The sequence below is a fragment of the Pipistrellus hanaki genome (assembly GCF_964339955.1).
Source record: "Pipistrellus hanaki genome assembly, chromosome: 2".
NCBI classification, from domain to species: Eukaryota; Metazoa; Chordata; class Mammalia; order Chiroptera; family Vespertilionidae; genus Pipistrellus; species Pipistrellus hanaki.
Window position 1 is genome coordinate 552,421 of NC_140504.1, and position 17,034 is coordinate 569,454.

Consider the following 17,034-nt stretch of genomic DNA (forward strand, 5'->3'; position numbering starts at 1 on the left):
CCATCAGACTGGTTCCCACAAACACACGCCCGAGCCGGACCGGCCACAGGTGGGTCAGCCGACCTCTGCCCCCATCCAGGAGCCCCCGAGGGTCAGATAGGGAAGCCGGGGAGAGGCACCCACTCTGCCTGCAGCCCGACCCCCAACCTCAGGAAACCCTGGAAGGAACGGGCCTAACAGTCCTTCATTGTCATTTCATTCCAGACACCTGTCTGAGCCCAAGGCTCCGGGTCGCGCCTGCCACCTGGTGGTCACAGGGAGGAACAGCGCGTGGTCCCAGCCCTACAGTTAAAGGTGCAGGGCTCAGGGAGTGACATCCTACAGGTCAGGTGGGACTGTGGGTGCGACAGTGACCTCACAGGTCAAGGCCGTCAACAGTAAAAAGTGCCCGGTTTTCGAAAGCCTCCCCGAGAGCCTGAACCTGAGCAAGAGGGCCCTTCCCGCCGCGGTGCTGCCTGCACTCAGGCTTTGAAACAAGACTTTTCCTTTAAACCGAGTTTTTAAAAGAAAATAAATTCAAAACCCCAGCCTACAAGATGGAGCCCCACTCCAGCCCTGGGTGGTGGGGACCCTCTCACTGGGGGCCCCCCTAGAAGAGGACAGGCCAGCAGGGGGACAGGCCGCACGCAGACACACCTAGGGGGTCGGTGCTGGGACAGGGCGCCCAGGGATCCAGAGCGGGGGGCTCACCCTGTGGGGACTCTGCAGCGAAGAGCCCCAGAGACAAGAGAACCAGCCCTGGCCGGTGTTGCTCAGTGGGTAGAGCGTCGGCCTGCGGACTGAAGGGTCCCAGGTTCAATTCCGGTCAAGGGCGTGTACCTTGATTATGGGCACATCCCCAGTGGGGGGTGTGCAGGAGGCAGCTGATCCATGTTTCTAACTCTATCCCTCTCCCTTCCTCTCTGTTAAAAAAAAATCAATACAATATATATTTCTTAAACTTAAAAAAGAAAAAAAAAGGACCAACAAGAGATCAGAGCCCCGTCTACTCGGGCATCGCGTCCTGTCGCTCAGGAGCGGACGTGGCTGGGGTGGGACGTGGACAGTGAGACGTGGACAGTGGAGTGTGGGCGGCAGAGGCGGCTGGGCTCAGCCCAGCACCTCCATGACTCCTGGATTCCGCGTCCCTGTCTCTATCCGCAGCCCAAGCAGTGGCCCCTGCTCGTCCTTCTCAGGAGGAGCCCCCACGGGGCAGGTGGGGTGCAGCAGACCGCCCCCAGGACCAGGCCCTCCGCCAGCCCCGCCCCCACATCGTCCCCGAGGCACGGAGCACGGGGCCGTCGTGGCACCCGCTCCGCACGTGGCCTTACCTGGGCTGCTGGCGAGGAAGGCGAAGGGGCTGTGGCCGGGCTCGGCGGGGCCGTCGGCACGGTGGGGCGGGCTCCCCAGCAGCAGGGCGCCCCCCTCCAGCTCAGGGCGTGTCCGCACCAGGAGGCCCAGGCTGGGCTGCGAGAGGAAGTCCCTGAGGGCCGCCGAGCTCAGGCTGGCGGCCACGCGGCTGCTGATCTCGAGAACCTCATCCCCCACCTTCAGGCCTGCAAGGCAGCGGGAAGCTCAGTGTCACACGGAGGCAGCGGCAGGGCCGGGGGGGGGGGGGGGGGGGAGCAGGAGGCGGCTGCACCCAAACACCCCCAAGTCCTGCTGCACAGACGGTGCCCCGAAGGGGAGCAGGTGCAGGGCCTGGGCCGGGGGCTCCAGGCGTGGTCTGCCCGCCCTGCCCTGCCCTGCCCTGCGTTGCCCTGAGCACACATCTGAACTGACTCCGCCAACGTCTCCCCACAAACGTGACTCGGGAACAGAGAGGCTCGGTCACTGTGCGGAGGCAGGGGCCACGCCCGGGGGCGGAGGGCCCTCCCGCTGTCTGGCCCTCGCGGGGCACTCGCTGCAGACACGCCGGGAGAGGCTCGTCCTCGCTGTCTGTGCCCCTGGGAGGCCCCCAAAGGCTGCTGCTCTGAGAGCCGAGGGGAGGGAACTGCCCCCAGCAGGGCCCAAGGAGCCAGGGCCTCGGGGAACCGGAAGCGAACGGCCAGGGGCAGGTCCACCCGTCAGTCAGTGAGAGAATGTTCCAGAAGCACGGGAGGGTGGGGGCAGGAAGGGCTGTCAGCTGGGAGGGAAGGGTCTGGTGAGGGGGCGCCCCACCAGGGGACGGGCTGGGGGCTCCCCATAAGGGGACGGGGCTGGGGGCTCCCCACGAGGGGACGGGGCTCAGCGGCATGGGGGGGTGGGAACTGGGCACACAGGCCCCTGCTCTGCTCCTGCAGAGGCCGCTCCCCCCGCGGCGGCCACAGCGCCTGCTCGGAGGGGCCCGCGGCCGGGCGGCCCTGGTGGCTCTGACCAGGTGCCCGGAGCAGAGGGCCTCCCTCCTCAGGTTCAGCTGCAGGAAGACCCGGGGCCCCCACTCCGCCCCGCAGCGGGACACACACACACACACACACACACACACACAGGGGATCAGCACAAATTCCCCACCACCCCAGGGAGACAGGCCCAGAATCCGGTGAAAAATCCAAGACTGCCCGCTCGGCATCACTCAGGCTGAGCATCGAACTATGAACCAGGTCACGGTTCGGTTCCAGGTCAGGGCACAGACCCGGGTTGCGGGCTCCATTGCCAGAGGGGAGCATGCAGGAGGCAGCTGATTCATGATTCTCTCTCATCACTGATGTTGCCGTCTCTCTCTCTCCCCCTTCCTCTCTGAAATCAATAAAATATCGATACTTTATAAATCCGAGATTGTGACATTTCCAACACAACTGGTGTGTGGATGGAGTATCACCCATGTTCCCTGGGTTTTCAATGACACACACACACTCACACACACTCACTCACTCTCACACACACACACTCACACACACACACTCACACATTCACTCTCGCTCTCACACACTCACACACTCACACACTCACACTCACTCTCACACACACACACACTCACTCACAACACTCACACACACACTCACACTCACACACACACACACTCATACACACACACTCACACTCACACACACTCATACTCACACACACTCTCACACACACACTCACACACACACACACTCACACTCATACACACATACTCACACACTCACACTCACTCACACTCACACACTCACACACACACTCACACTCTCACACTCACACTCATTCTCACACACACACACTCACACACACACACACACTCACACACACACACTCACTCTCACTCACACTCACACACACTCACACACACACTCGCTACGGAGAATTCGGGCAGATCTTTCTCACCCACCAACCAGAGGAAACCCAGAGGGAATTAGGAGAGAGACAGACAGGCAGACATGCAGGCAGGGAGACAGACAGACATGCAGGCAGGGGAAAAGACAGACAGACAGGGAGACAGACAGGCAGACAGGCAGACAGGGAGACAGGCAGGCAGGCAGCCAGGACACACAGACCCACCTTTCTTGGCCGCCAGCCCCGTGTCCCTCACGCTGCTCACATACAGCCTCCGGACGCCGTCCTCCTCCACGGAGGAGAGGGAGAAGCCTGGGGGCAGAGACGGGTCACCTGGCGCTGAGCACACGCGGGCCGGCCCGGAGAGCCCCCGAGAGGCCCGCCGAGGCACAGCCAGCGTTTGTTCTGTTCGCAGGTCCTGGAACAGGGCCCACGCGCAGCGACCACGGCCGCCCACGGCCGCCCACGAGGTGTCAGACTCCCTCAGATGGAGAGGGGAGACCTGCCTGCGGGCGTCCCGATGACCTCTTTTTTTTTAAAATATATTTTATTGATTTTGTACAGAGAGGAAGGGAGAGAGATAAAGTTAGAAACATCGATGAGAGAGAGTCATCGATCAGCCGCCTCTTGCACACCCCCTACTGGGGATATGCCCACAACCAAGGTACATGCCCTTGACTGGAATCGAACCCGGGACCCTTCAGTCCCCAAGCCGACGCTCTATCCATTGAGCCAAACCGGTTTCGGCCAACCTCATTTTTTTAAAAACTAGTTTTTCTTGACTTGAGAGAGAAAGGGAGAGAGAGAGAAGCTTCGGTCTGCTGCCTCCTGCACTCCCACCCCGCACTGGGCATCTAGCCCGCAAGCCAGGCCTGTGCTCGGACCTGAATCGGACCGGGACCTCTCAGTGCACGGGATGCCCTCCACCCACCGACCACAGCAGCCAGGGCGCACGATCTCATCGTGCCCTCCTGTTCCGGACGCCATCCTCACAGCAGTTTCTGACTTTCAGCTCGTTTCCATGTGGGTGGGGGTTCGAGAGGCCCCACTCACATAAAACCACTTATCCACGAGTCAGACCTGACACAGGGGCCCTGCCTGCACCTCTGTGGGGAGCGCTGTCTCTGATCTGCTAGAACCGTGGTCGGCAAACTGCGGCTCTTTGGCCCCTTGAGTGTGGCTCTTCCACAAAAGACCACGGCCTGAGAGAGTCTGTTGAAGAAGTGGAGCTAGAATAAGCTTAAGTTTAAAAAATGTGGCTCTCCAAAGGAATTTCAATCGTTGAACTGCTGATAGTTGGCTCTGTGGACTGAGGAGTTTGCCCATCACTGTGCTAGAACCTGTGCCGGATCCGGGTTAAACTGCCGCCGTGGCCACGACCACGTCCCGTGAGTGGGCTCGCCGTGAGGCCCCGGGGAGTGGGAGGGTGGACGGGGAACCCCCCCCCCCAGCACCGCGAGTTCCTCCGGCCTGGCTGTGGGGAGGGAGGGCCCTGCGCGTTCGGGGAGAGGAATACGAATCTCACGATGGGCATGTAACACAGAGCGATCCCCTCCCCACACACCCCCGTCCGCGGACAGCACGCCCGAGGGTGACGGCTGAGAAGGGGGGCGCGCACATCCTCCTGCGAGGACATTGCCCATTGATTTTAGAGAGTGGGAGAGAGGGAAGGCAGAGGGAAGGCAGAGAGAAGACAGAGAGAAACATCGATGTGAAAGAGACACATTGACTGGCTGCCTCCTGCTGGGGCCCCAATCAGGGCCCGGGCTGGGGAAGAGCCTGCAACCAGGGTGCATGCCCTTGACCGGAATCGAACCCGGGACCCCCGGTGCACAGGTGGATGTTCTATCCACTGAGCCACACCGGCCAGGGCGGAGATTCCTCCTTTCCCCGTGTGGCTGCCTGGCCGAGCCCAGGACCCAGACGGGCTGTGGCCTGACCCGGCCCCCGGCGTTTTCCCCGTCAGTGACCGAGGCCACGTTCCCGGGGGGACCGCGGACGCGCACGCACCGTAGCTGTCCCCGGCCGCGTCCGACTTCTCCAGCTGCAGGCTGCGCACGGCCTTGGGGCAGATCTCCACCTCCTGGAACAGCTGGAAGGACAGGGCAGCGTTAGCGGTGGTGTGGGGGCCTCCCGCTCGGTCTCCTCTCACCGAGCCCCTCCCGCCGGGCAGCACCCGTCGCTGCCTCCCCTCCCCGGCCACACACGCCCCCTTGCAGAGAGGGAGCCCGGGGCCGGTTCTCAGCTCTGCTCTCTGCGGGGACCCCCCCGAGGGGACCCCCACCCCAAGGGGACGGTCACCAGGCGCACATCCACGCCCGCAGCCCGCGGCCCAGGAACACGCACACAGAGGGGAGCGCCCGCGGTCCCGCCCGGTGCAGAGGGCGGGGCCGGGGGGCCGGGCGGCCTACCAGCTCGTACAGCTCCTCCTCGGGCTGCGGCTCGTACACCTGCAGCCGGTCCTCCACGAGGAACCGCAGCCGCAGGCAGTGCGCGGCCGGGTCCAGCTGGTGCATCTGCGGGCGGAGGAGGAGGAGGAGGAGGAGGAGACGCTCAGGGGAGGCGGGGTGGGTCCCGGGGGCGAGGCGGCCGGATCCCGGCGGCCGGATTCCGGGGTGACGGCGTTCACCGGCCCAAACGCGGCCGCTGAGCCCAGACCCCAGCTGCTCACGGAGCACGGGCTGCGCTCCGTCAGGAGACAGCCCAGGAGGCCGTGTGGGCGGGAAGCGAGCACGGCCTTGGCCTTGGAGCTAGAAGCTGCGAGGGCCACGCCGGTCTGTCCTCGGGAAACCCCGGGCCAGAAGGGAGACAGAGTGCCCCCCGAGACGGGAAACCGCGTGGGGTCCTGCGAACGGGAATCCGCTGCTGGGAGCCTGCGGTCACCGTCCGCCCTCGGGCCTGAGGCGTGAACCGTGAGCTGGCAGCCGGGGGTCAGCGTGTCCGGCCGGCGGACGCCGCCATCACTGCCCAGGGCCGTGGCAGGGAGGTGCCCTCCCCCCCACCGGCGGCGGCAGGGACTGACTGGCCAGGAGACACCGCCCCCGACAAACTCTGGCCGAGCTCGAGGGCCAGGCCTCCGTCTTCCCCTGAGTCTGAGAAAGGGGTTCGCATCGCCATGGCCCTGACCCAGCAGCTCACACAGCACACAGAAGCCGCTGGACAGGGACCGGCCTCGCGGGAGCCCCCGCCTGATCGCCGCCTGGGCAGTGGCCTGGGCCTCACCTTGCAGACGGCCTCCAGCGTGTCCCGGGCGGAGTCTCCGGGCCGCACAACCGTCAGCACGGACCGGCTGCCGGGCAGGCAGAACCAGGACGGCGGGAAGTACTCGTGGGCCCACATGTCGCAGTCGGGGTTCTGCTGGTGGGGGCTGGGCAGGGCCATCTCCTTCTCCACCTGCAACGGGAGCCGTCAGCCACCGTGACCTCCGGCCCCGGGCACGGGGCCTCCTAGTCCCCAGAAGGGCCCAGTGGCGGCGGCGGCTGGGGGGGGGCAGGGTGCCTGTGGGGGAAGAAGCACCCAGGAAGGAGCGCTGCTGCTGGGGGTGTGGTCCCCAGACCTCACACCTGGCCTATCCCAGACGGGCATGCAGGAATGGGAGGCTGGAAACTTAGAAGAAACCAGAGAAAGGGAAGAAAAGGGGAGGAGGAGGGAGGGAGAGAGGGAGGGAAGGAAGGAGGGAAGAGGGAAGGGAAGGAAGGAGGGGAAAGAGGGAGGAGGAGTGAGGGAGGGGAACAAAAGGAAGGAGGGAGAGAGGGAAGGAAGGAAGGAAGGAAGGAGGGAAGAGGGAAGGGAGGGAGGAAGAAAGTAGCGAGGGGAGGAGGGGAGGAGGGGAGGAAGGAGCCTAACCCACCCACTGGCTCAGCTCAGACACTGGTCCTCCCATCAACCATGCCAGGCTCAGCCCAGAGCCCCCGCAGGAGGGCCGATCGAACTCAGGGCCCCGTGAGCTCAGGGCCATGGGCTGGAAGGCGAGGAGCCCAGGGAACGGGAGGCGGGCACCCGCGAGGTCACAGCGGCCTCACCAGAGCACCCCCACCGAGTGGCGGCGGCCTCACTACGGGGCCTAAAACCAGCCAACGCTGCTACTCTCCAGTCAGAGGCCCAAGAGCCCCCGAACACGCTCCAGCCGGACGCGCGTCTAAGAAGAACCTTCACTCAGGAGGGTCCTGCCACCTAGTGGGGCCGCACGAGCCCCCGTGGGGGGAGGGGCACTCCTCACCGAGGCCCAGAACACGGGGTCACCAGGGCGCGACCTCCGCTCCGGCCTCAGTTCCCCCAGAGGCCTCCGGGGCCACGCTGACCCCCACACGGCCCCCTCTCCGGTCTCCAGTTCCCCAGACTGGACGGAGCTCTCCCCCAACGGCCCGAGGCCTCCCGGGCCACGCGAACCCCACACGCGGGCTCCAGGGCCTGCGGCCGCCTTTAAAAGAGGGATGTGCCGCTCTCACAGGGAGGGGCGCCCGGGGGCCTGGGGGACAGACGCCGTTACCTTGCCGTCGGGGACGGTGTCGTCGAACGCCTCCTCCAGAGCCTGCTTGGCGGCGTCGGGCCCCTCGCTGAACACCTGCGGCACACACGGCGGTGAGGGCGGGAGGGGGGCCGGGAGGGGGACCGGGAGGGAGGGGGACCGAGAGAGAGGGGGACCGGGAGGGGGGACCGGGAGGGGGGCCGGGAGGGAGCACTGGGAGGGGCACCGGGAGGGAGGGGGACCGGGAGCGGGGACTGGGAGCGGGGATCGGGAGGGGGCACCGGGAGGGGGGACCGGGAAGGGGGACCGGGAAGGAGCACTGGGAGGGGCACCGGGAGGGAGGGGGACCGGGAGGGGGGGGACCAGGAGGGGGGACTGGGAGGGAGCACTGGGAGGGAGCACCGGGAGGGAGGGGGACCGGGACGGGGGGGGGACCAGGAGGGGGGACTGGGAGGGAGCACTGGGAGGGAGGGGGACCCCGCCCCACGTGGCCCCCAGGCCCACCTGGTTGATGCTGGGGTGGCCCTGCTTCTTCTTGGAGGTGGAGTCCAGGCCCCAGAGCGAGGAGAAGCGGCTGCGGCGCTTGCTGGTGGAGCGCGCCATGGCCTGTGTGCGCCGCCTCACGCCCGTCTCCGCGGTGCGGGCCGCCACCTGGGCAACGGGAGGGCGGCGGGCAGCGGGCGGCGGGCACGGAGCGGCGGGCAGCGGGCGGCGGGCACGGAGTGGCACGGCGGCTCCCGCGGGGCCGGTTAATCCCCGCAGGCCGTCCCCTCTGCTCCGCGTTCTCCAACCTCCACACCCTCTTCCCGCAGGACACTGACCCCGTCCCCCCACAACACACACACACACACACACACACACACACACACACCGCCCAGAGGCCCCACGGGGAGCGAGCACATGGCCAAGACCCGGGCTCAGTCCCTTCTGCTCCGCTTCCTCCGACCTCCACACCCTCCTCCCGGCTGGACACTGACCCGTCCCACACCCTCTTCCCGGCTGGACAGACCCCCATCCCACACCCTCCTCCCGGCTGGACCTGACCGCCCCACACCCTCCTCCCGGCTGGACATTGACCCCCGTCCCACACCCTCTTCCCGGCTGGACCTGACCGCCCCACACCCTCCTCCCGGCTGGACCTGACCGCCCACACCCTCCTCCCGGCTGGACAGACCCCCGCCCCACACCCTCCTCCCGGCTGGACCTGACCGCCCACACCCTCCTCCCGGCTGGACCTGACCGCCCCACACCCTCCTCCCGGCTGGACAGACCCCCGCCCCACACCCTCCTCCCGGCTGGACCTGACCGCCCACACCCTCCTCCCGGCTGGACCTGACCGCCCCACACCCTCCTCCCGGCTGGACAGACCCCCGCCCCACACCCTCCTCCCGGCTGGACCTGACCGCCCCACCCCCCTCAGCGCACCCTCCCGGGCCGGCCGGCGGGCACTCACCAGGGCGTGGAAGGACGACACGGAGAAGATGCCCAGCCGCCCCATGGCCACCTTGGTGGGGCGGCTGGCGAAGGCGAGCAGGCGCTTGGGGTTGGGCAGCTCGCCGCCCTGCAGGCTGGCCAGGTAGCAGCGGTAGCGGAACAGGTCCATCTGGAACTGCTCCAGGTTCTGCTCCCACACGAAGATCTGCGGGCACAGGGGGCACGGGGGGCGGGAAGCCGGTCACGGCTCCGACCTGCACCGGCGTCACACACACACACACACACACACACACACACACACACTCCCCCCAGCCCCGGTGCCCTCCTCGGGGGGCGCAGAGGGGCCCCGCGCTCTCGGGCGCCAGCGCTGGGGGCAGGGACTGTGTTCACAGCCTGCGGGGTCTCTGCACAGACGTGGCCGTGGATTCAGGAAGACACGGAAACACGTCCCGGGGCCTGTGCCCGGGTGGGCTCACGTTTGCAGCGTTACAGGGGCCTCCATGCTGGCTCAAGGCGTGAACCAGGAGTAGGAGGTGAAACGGGGTTCAGCCCTGGGAACTGGGTGACTGAGAAGGGCCGGCTTCTCATAGGAGACGAGGAGAGGAAAGGGGTGAGCAGAGGAGCAGAGCGAACACCCCGCGGTGTGGGCACGGGTGGGAGAGGGAGGACGGGGGGCGGGGGAGGGGAGATTGGGATGGGGCCGACCCAGACCCTGGGGACTGAGGCCCCCTGAGCGAGCCCACAGAAGCTCCCCGTGGTTTAGGGCAAAATAAGACCTGCCCCTAAAGCGGATGGGACATCCCAATAGGATCATGGAAGCTAAGACTGGAGCCCCTAAAGCTGACGGGACATCAAGCCGGGACCGGCTTGGCTCAGTGGATAGAGCGTCGGCCTGCAGACTGAAAGGTCCCGGGTTCGATTCCGGTCAAGGGCATGTACCTTGGTTGCGGGCGCATCCCCAATAGGGGGTGTGCAAGAGGCAGCTGATCGATGATTCTCTCATCGATGTTTCTAACTCTCTATCCCTCTCTCTTCCTCTCTGTGAAAAATCAATAAAATATATTTAAAAAAAAAAAAAAAAAAAAAAAAGCTGATGGGACATCTCAATAGGATCATGGAAGCATAAGACTGGACCCAGGAGCTGTTGCTCACGGGTTGAGTGTCAACCCAGGCACCAGGGGATCACAGGTTCAATCCCAGTCAGGGCACAGGCCCGGGTTGTGGGCTCCATCCCAGTGTGGGGCGTGCAGGAGGCAGCTGATCAATGATTCTCTCTCATCACAGATGTTTCTATCTCTCTCTTCCTCTCCCTGCCTCTCTGAGATCAATAAAAATACATTTAAAAAAAGAAAGAAAAAGAAAAAACACACTCTACACCCCCTAAACCTAGAATCCTCAGTTTATCGAGGCATCCAGAATGGACCCCTCGCTGAGCCCGTCCACCCGGTAATGTGCAGACGGGGTGCAGACCCCCCAAGGCCAGACGCCCAGCACACACCAGGGCTGGCTTCATCCCATCCCAGCCTCCTTCCCGACTGACGCTGCTCCCTCAGCTCCTGACAACCAACCACGAGTGACAGCGAGGAAACTGCCCCATAAAGAACTGAGAGGTGGGTGGAGGCCACAGGCAGGCAGAGGAGAGAGCCGAGAACCACTCAGGACCTCAGGATCCCACCCAAGTCTAAACACAGAGTGATCACTAACCCAGGAGGGCAGTCACCTGACCCAGGAGAGCGATCACCTGACCCAGGAGGGCAGTCACCTGACCCAGGAGGGCAGTCACTTGACCCAGGAGGGCAATCACCTGACCCAGGGCAGTCACCTGACCCAGGAGGGCAGTCACCTGACCCAGGAGAGCGATCACCTGACCCAGGAGAGCGATCACCTGATCCAGGGCAATCATCTGACCCAGGAGAGCGATCACCTGACCCAGGAGGGCAGTCACCTGACCCAGGAGAGTGAGAGTCTCTAGAGTAGGGGTGTCGAACTCAATCAGAGAAGGGGCCAAAATCTAAAATCCAGCCTAAATCACGGGCCGAATGGTTTACTGAACAGTCATAAACTGACAATGTCATAAACTGACAGCGGAGTGCAGTGATGACAGCGCGGTGCGGGCCACATTGCAAGGTCTGGCGGGCTGGATTTGGCCCGTGGGCCTTGTGTTTGACACATGTGCTCTAGAGGGAGAGTGATCACCTGATCTAGGATTGTCTTCTTCTTCTTAGAGTCGGTGACGGAGGACAGCTGCATCTCGCCCATCTTCTTCATCTTCTCATCCATGTCGATCTTCTGCTCCAGCTTCTTGATTTCCGACTTGAGGAGGCGGAGCGTGTCCTCCTTGTGGTGGTGCCTGGCGACCGCGGCCGAGCAGGCCGAGTGGATGGCGGTGATCCAGTTCTCCAGCTCCGTCTGGCTGGTGGTCTGCGGGGGAGGGGAGGGGCGGGCAGGGAAACAGACCCATCTTAGGCCATTGGAACGGGCACTTCCCGATGGGCCAGGCCTAATCAGAGTTCATCCAAATTCCCACATACGATGGGAAGGATGAGGGAGGAGCCTCTGTATGTCTGCAGCTAAGCACCCGTCCATCGTGACAAAGTCAGGAGGTGGTATCCAAAGTCAGGTGAGAAACAGCTAAGTGTGTTCATGAGAAATGTGGGTAAAAGGAACTAAACCAAACACCCAGTTAGACCAGCCGAGCCGTGTGCTCTGAGGGGTGAGGATGGGTGAGGATGGGAGCAGTAAGGAGAGGGAGAACCTCACTCTACGTGCTGAGTTCACAGCATTCTCTAAAACTACGCGCTCAGAGTGACTTAGAGCAAATGTAAAGGCTGTGAAAACACAGCCAGTGCTGTGAGTCGCACCGTATGTGAGTGACACGTAACGGCACACGAGTCACACACGGAAACCTAGCCTGGCCACGCTGCGGTCAGCGCTGCGCTTCTAACAGCCAGGATCCTCACGCACCCACGGCAGGCGTGTCCCGTGAGGCAGGCATGTCCTGTGAGACAGGCGTGTCCTGTGAGACAGGCGTGTCCTGTGAGGCCGCCAGCGTGTTCACCTGCACATCCGCTCCCCCCACAGCTCCCCTCGCTGACCGTGCCCCTCAGGGTGGTTTCCTGGGAGCGCCCCGGGTCCTCTCGGACACAAATTCCGGCACCATAACCAAAGTGTGGGCACACAGGAGGCACCCGAAGGCACTGTGACCGGGGTGTGGGCACACAGGAGGGCGTGGGCACACAGGAGGGCGTGGGCACACAGGAGGCAACCCGCCCGGACGCGGTGGCTCAGCTGGTCGAGCGGCATCCTGTGCAGCTAAGGTCACAGGTTCGACCCCAGGTCAGGGCCCGTACCCCGGCTGCGGGTTCAGTCCCCGGTCGGGCATGTGTGGAGGCACCCGGTTGGTGTTTCTCTCTCTAAAATCAATTTAAAATGTAGGCACAGAGAGAGCGCATCCCCAACAAACGTATATACCCTTCACCTGCTGACAGCTCAACTCTGAAAACAAAATGCTCTTCAGCAAACTGCCTTTATAAAGGCTCAAACTGAGTGCGTGCCTCTTCTGGGACGCCTGTGCTTGTTCTCAGTGAGGAGGGGTGAGGAGGGGTGAGGAGGGGTGAGGATGGGTGAGGAGGGGTGAGGAGGGGTGAGGAGGGGTGAGGAGGGGTGAGGAGGGGTGAGGATGGGTGAGGAGGGGTGAGGATGGGTGAGGAGGGGTGAGGAGGGGTGAGGAGGGGTGAGGAGGGGTGAGGAGGGGTGAGGAGGGGTGAGGATGCCTGTGTTTGTTCTCGGTGAGGAGGGGTGAGGAGGGGTGAGGAGGGTGAGGAGGGGTGAGGAGGGGAGAGGAGGGGTGAGGAGGGGTGAGGAGGGGTGAGGAGGGGTGAGGAGGGGAGAGGAGGGGTGAGGAGGGGTGAGGAGGGGAGAGGAGGGGTGAGGAGGGGTGAGGAGGGGTGAGGACGCCTGTGCTTGTTCTCGGTGAGGAGGGGAGAGGAGGAGAACGTCCTGAGCGCGGCCGCTGCTCCCTCACCAGCCATGGCGGAGAGTCCACGTGGAAACATTCCCAGGGCGGGCTCCCCCCGAGCCGAGAAAAGCCGCTGCCATCGGCGTGAGAAACACCAGCGCCCACCAGGCGGCAGCGGTGTGACGCCACAGTCACCGTCTACACCAACAGGTTAGAGCCCAACACAGCCCAACGCGCTGGCGGCGACACCAAGTGCGGCTCACACCGCGCACACCCCGAGCAGCGGCCCTCCACCTTCCCGACGCCGGCCCTTTCACAGCGCCTCACGCTGTGGTGACCCCCAGCCTTAACGTATTTCCGCTGCTACTTCGTAACTGTTGAGAACCGCTAGCAGGGTCGCCTAAGACCATCTGAAAACACAGAGACATTACGATTCATAACAGCGGCAAAATCACCGTTATGGAGTAGCAATGAAAATAACGTTATGGGCCGAAACCGGTTTGGCTCAGTGGATAGAGCGTCAGCCTGCGTACTGAAGGGTCCTGGGTTCGATTCCGGTCAAGGGCATGTACCTTGGTTGCGGGCACATCCCCAGTAGGGGGCGTGCAAGAGGCAGCTGATCGATGACTACAAAAAATCAATAAAAATCCCTCCTCTCTGTAAAAAAATCAATAAAAATGTATTAAAAATAATAATAATAATGTTATGGTTGGGAGTCACCACAGCGTGAGGAGCTGTGTTAAAGGGTCGCGGCATCAGGAAGGTGGAGAACCACTGCCCTAGAGGTTTGCCATGGCGAGGGCTCGGTCACGGAGCTGCCTGCAGGACAGCGCTGCTGTTACTGGACAGAAACAGCAGAGGGCAGCACCTGCCCAGGCAAGCCGCCGTCAGAGAACCAGTCCTGAGAGAGACCTTACGGGGGACCTAGACACTCCGACCACGTGGGGGATTTTCAAAGAACGAAAGAAGATCGTGTCTAAAGATGTTGAATATCTCACCAAATAGAGAATATCGACAGAGAAATTTTTTTTTTTTATTGATGTCAGAGAGGAAGGGAGAGGGAGATAGAAACAACAGTGATGAGAGAGAATCATGGATCGGCTGCCTCGTGCACACCCTCTACTGGGGATGGAGCCTGCAACCTGAGCCTGTGCCCTTGACCAGAATCAAACCCGGGACCCTTCAGTCCACAGGTCAAGACCCTTCAGTCCATTGACCCACCCCGGTGAGGGCTCAATAGAGAAATTTAAACCAAGATTGTTTTTAAATATAAACTCTGGAGGTGGAATGTAGAGTAAGCAAAGCGAAACCGTCATCTGAGGAGCTGGACAGCAGATTCCGGCTGAGGAATGAAGAACGGGCAACCCAGGCCCAGTCCCGGGACAGAACAGGAAAAGAACGAGGAACCGGGAACAGAGCCTGTGCCGACATTAACACAATGGGACCCCAGGAGGAGGAGCACAGCACACGGCAGATAAGCTACTTGAAGAAATAACGGCTGAAAACTTCACACGTGTGATTTAAAACACACACACACACACACACACACACACACACAAACACACACCTACACATGCAAGGAGCTCCACGACTCCAGATGGAACGAACGGAAAGAAATCAATCGTTGCGGTTACAGGCAGATGATCATCCCACTGTTTGACGACAAGCGACAAAACTCCCAGAGCGAAAGGAGGGGAGTCCCCGTCTGGAGCAGGGATCCCGTCAGTGACAGCTGACGGCTCGCGGGGACCCACAGCGCCAGATGGCGGCAGCGGGGACTGTCCAGGCTGTGAAGGAACACTGCCAATCCCGAGTTTCATACCCAGCAGGACTAACCTTCGAGGCGCAGGAGGAAGGAGGACCTTCCCGATGAACCCAGCCTCCTCCCCGAAGGTAAAGGGCACTCGCTCTTCCCGCTACGGGCTGCACGCGGCCCGGGGGCAGAGGGCGCTCAGACGCGGCCGGACACGCCTGTACTCAGCCCGTGTGGGGTCACAGACTCACTCTGCGGGACTCGGTGGAGCCGTGCGTTCATGTCTGTGCCCTCTTCTTAGGCATGTTTTATGTCACACGTTAAAGAAAGAGTAACAGGTTTCTTCTCTGTCCACAAACAAAACCACTCTGTCATATTTATTACTTCAATGTCCCAAACAGAAATAGCGTTAGGGCCCAAACCCCGACACCTAGTGAAGTAACTCCCTCTCTCCCGGGCCTTCGTCCCGCTCTCTCCCGCGTGGGGTACTCTCACTCCGTGTCCCCCGTCCACCCCCACGTTCTCCCCCCGTCCCTGCCAGCCCTGCCCACGCACGGAGCCCCCCGGTGCCCGTCCAGGGTGACATGTAAACACCGTGAGCACTTCCCAGTGTTGGCAGCCGCCTGAGCACAGCTCACGGGAAGCAGAGTGCAGGCTGAGCGGGTCCTGATGATGAAGTCAGGGAAGGACGGTCCCTGACAAGCATCCTAACAGGAAGTCCTGTGAGCGCACCACGGCGAGCCCACGCCCGGGGCTCCCGACAGAAGCCAACGCCGGCCTCGCAGCCGCTGGAGGGTCAGCGTTTCTAAATACAATTCCAGCCACAGGGCCAGAGCGCCAGGCACAGGGTCTGAGGAGGCGGGAGAGGACGGATGTAGTGGCTACGTCGCTGCTTTGCTGAAGGAGGGTCTTAGAAGACATGTGACAGGGAACACCCACAGCTCACATCCCGGCTCCATGACGGGGCTCGGACCCCTCTTCTCAAGAGCTGTGCCCACCACAGGGAGACCTCCCCGCACCCAGCCGCATGGGTGCTCCGGCTCACCCCCTGCCCCGGAGCTCCGGAGCCGCTCTGGCTGGTCACCGGTCTCCATCGGGAATCAGAGGTGACCCCACCCCGGAGGGCGGGCCTAAGGACTGACCTGGAAGAGGAAGGCGTCGCCCAGGCAGTTGCTGAGGCAGAAGACGAAGTCCTTCTTGGGGTGCTCGGGCACGGCCTGCACCACGCCGTTCTCCACCCACACGGCGTGCTTGGGCACGCTGCCCGGCTCGATGCCCGAGCGGCCGTCGCTGTCGTAGAAGAGGAGCATGCACCCTGCGGCAGAGGGAAAGGGTGGCCGTGGGTGCCGTGCGGGGCGCTGGCGGGTGCTGCGGGAGACCCAGGAGGCGGGACGGCCCAGCCTGTGGCCCTGAGCACGGCCAAGGTCCAGACCGCAGCCTCTGGCCACATGGGCCCTCCTGCAGCCACGGAGGCTTCCCGATCGCCGTCTGGCCTTAGACTGTCTGTCACACAACATCCTCCTGGGAGCACCGGGCCTGAGGGCTCCACATGTCCATGTCCACGGCCCCGTGGCCCGCACGTGGCCCGCCCTGCACCAGGACGGGCAGCCTGCGGTCCCACCAGAGACCCTGCCCCGAGAGCGTCAGGAGAAACACCCCCGGGCCCGGTCCTCGGGGAGCACGTGTGCTGTGCCGGCCTCGGGGCCAGAGGAGGGGAGGAGGGGAGGGCTGGAGTCCCGGGTCTTTTCCACCTGCTGTGCCGGTGTGTGCGGGGGGTATGGGAGGGAGGGGCGCTGCGGGCGTCCCGTGGGCAGGGGCGGGGACGGGCCCACAGCCACGGACTGTCCGGAAACCGCCGGCGCCCCTCTGCGAGCCCCGCCCCCGTCCCCTTCGGGGTGACCCCGCGGGCGGGCAGCAGGCACAGCAGACCTGAGGGGCAGCCTTGGCCTCAGGCTGAGCCCAGAGCGGAAAGCTGCGGGGCCCCAGTCCTGGGGGCACACTGAACCCCTGGTCTCCCCGCCCGCTGTGCTCACAGCCTTTCCACCTGTTTACAATCGGGCCTTTCCTCCATTACCGCCTGTTCCGATGTCGAGACCACGCGAGGCACTTTAAACAATAAAACAAAGCAAAAGTGAAAAGACGTGCGGCCGCGCTGAGCGGCACACACCGGTGGCCAGCAGTGCCTGCGCCTCCTGAGGGGCCCCTGTAAGC

At 63.3% G+C, this 17,034-nt stretch overlaps 1 protein-coding gene across 2 annotated transcripts in view; it reads right to left on the bottom strand.

Annotated features, from left to right (window-relative positions):
* Positions 1-17,034, bottom strand: part of TIAM1 (TIAM Rac1 associated GEF 1) — a 131,829-nt gene that overhangs the window by 23,674 nt on the left and 91,121 nt on the right. For both annotated transcript variants that reach the window (XM_084873529.1, XM_084873530.1), the window contains exons 5-14: positions 15,966-16,138; positions 11,309-11,533; positions 9,132-9,317; positions 8,183-8,329; positions 7,700-7,774; positions 6,433-6,603; positions 5,622-5,726; positions 5,221-5,302; positions 3,436-3,522; positions 1,311-1,535 (exon numbers count right to left, since the gene is read on the bottom strand). In XM_084873529.1, coding sequence (XP_084729655.1) covers positions 1,311-1,535; positions 3,436-3,522; positions 5,221-5,302; positions 5,622-5,726; positions 6,433-6,603; positions 7,700-7,774; positions 8,183-8,329; positions 9,132-9,317; positions 11,309-11,533; positions 15,966-16,138 — 1,476 coding nt within the window. The remainder of the gene's footprint in view (positions 1-1,310; positions 1,536-3,435; positions 3,523-5,220; positions 5,303-5,621; positions 5,727-6,432; positions 6,604-7,699; positions 7,775-8,182; positions 8,330-9,131; positions 9,318-11,308; positions 11,534-15,965; positions 16,139-17,034) is intronic.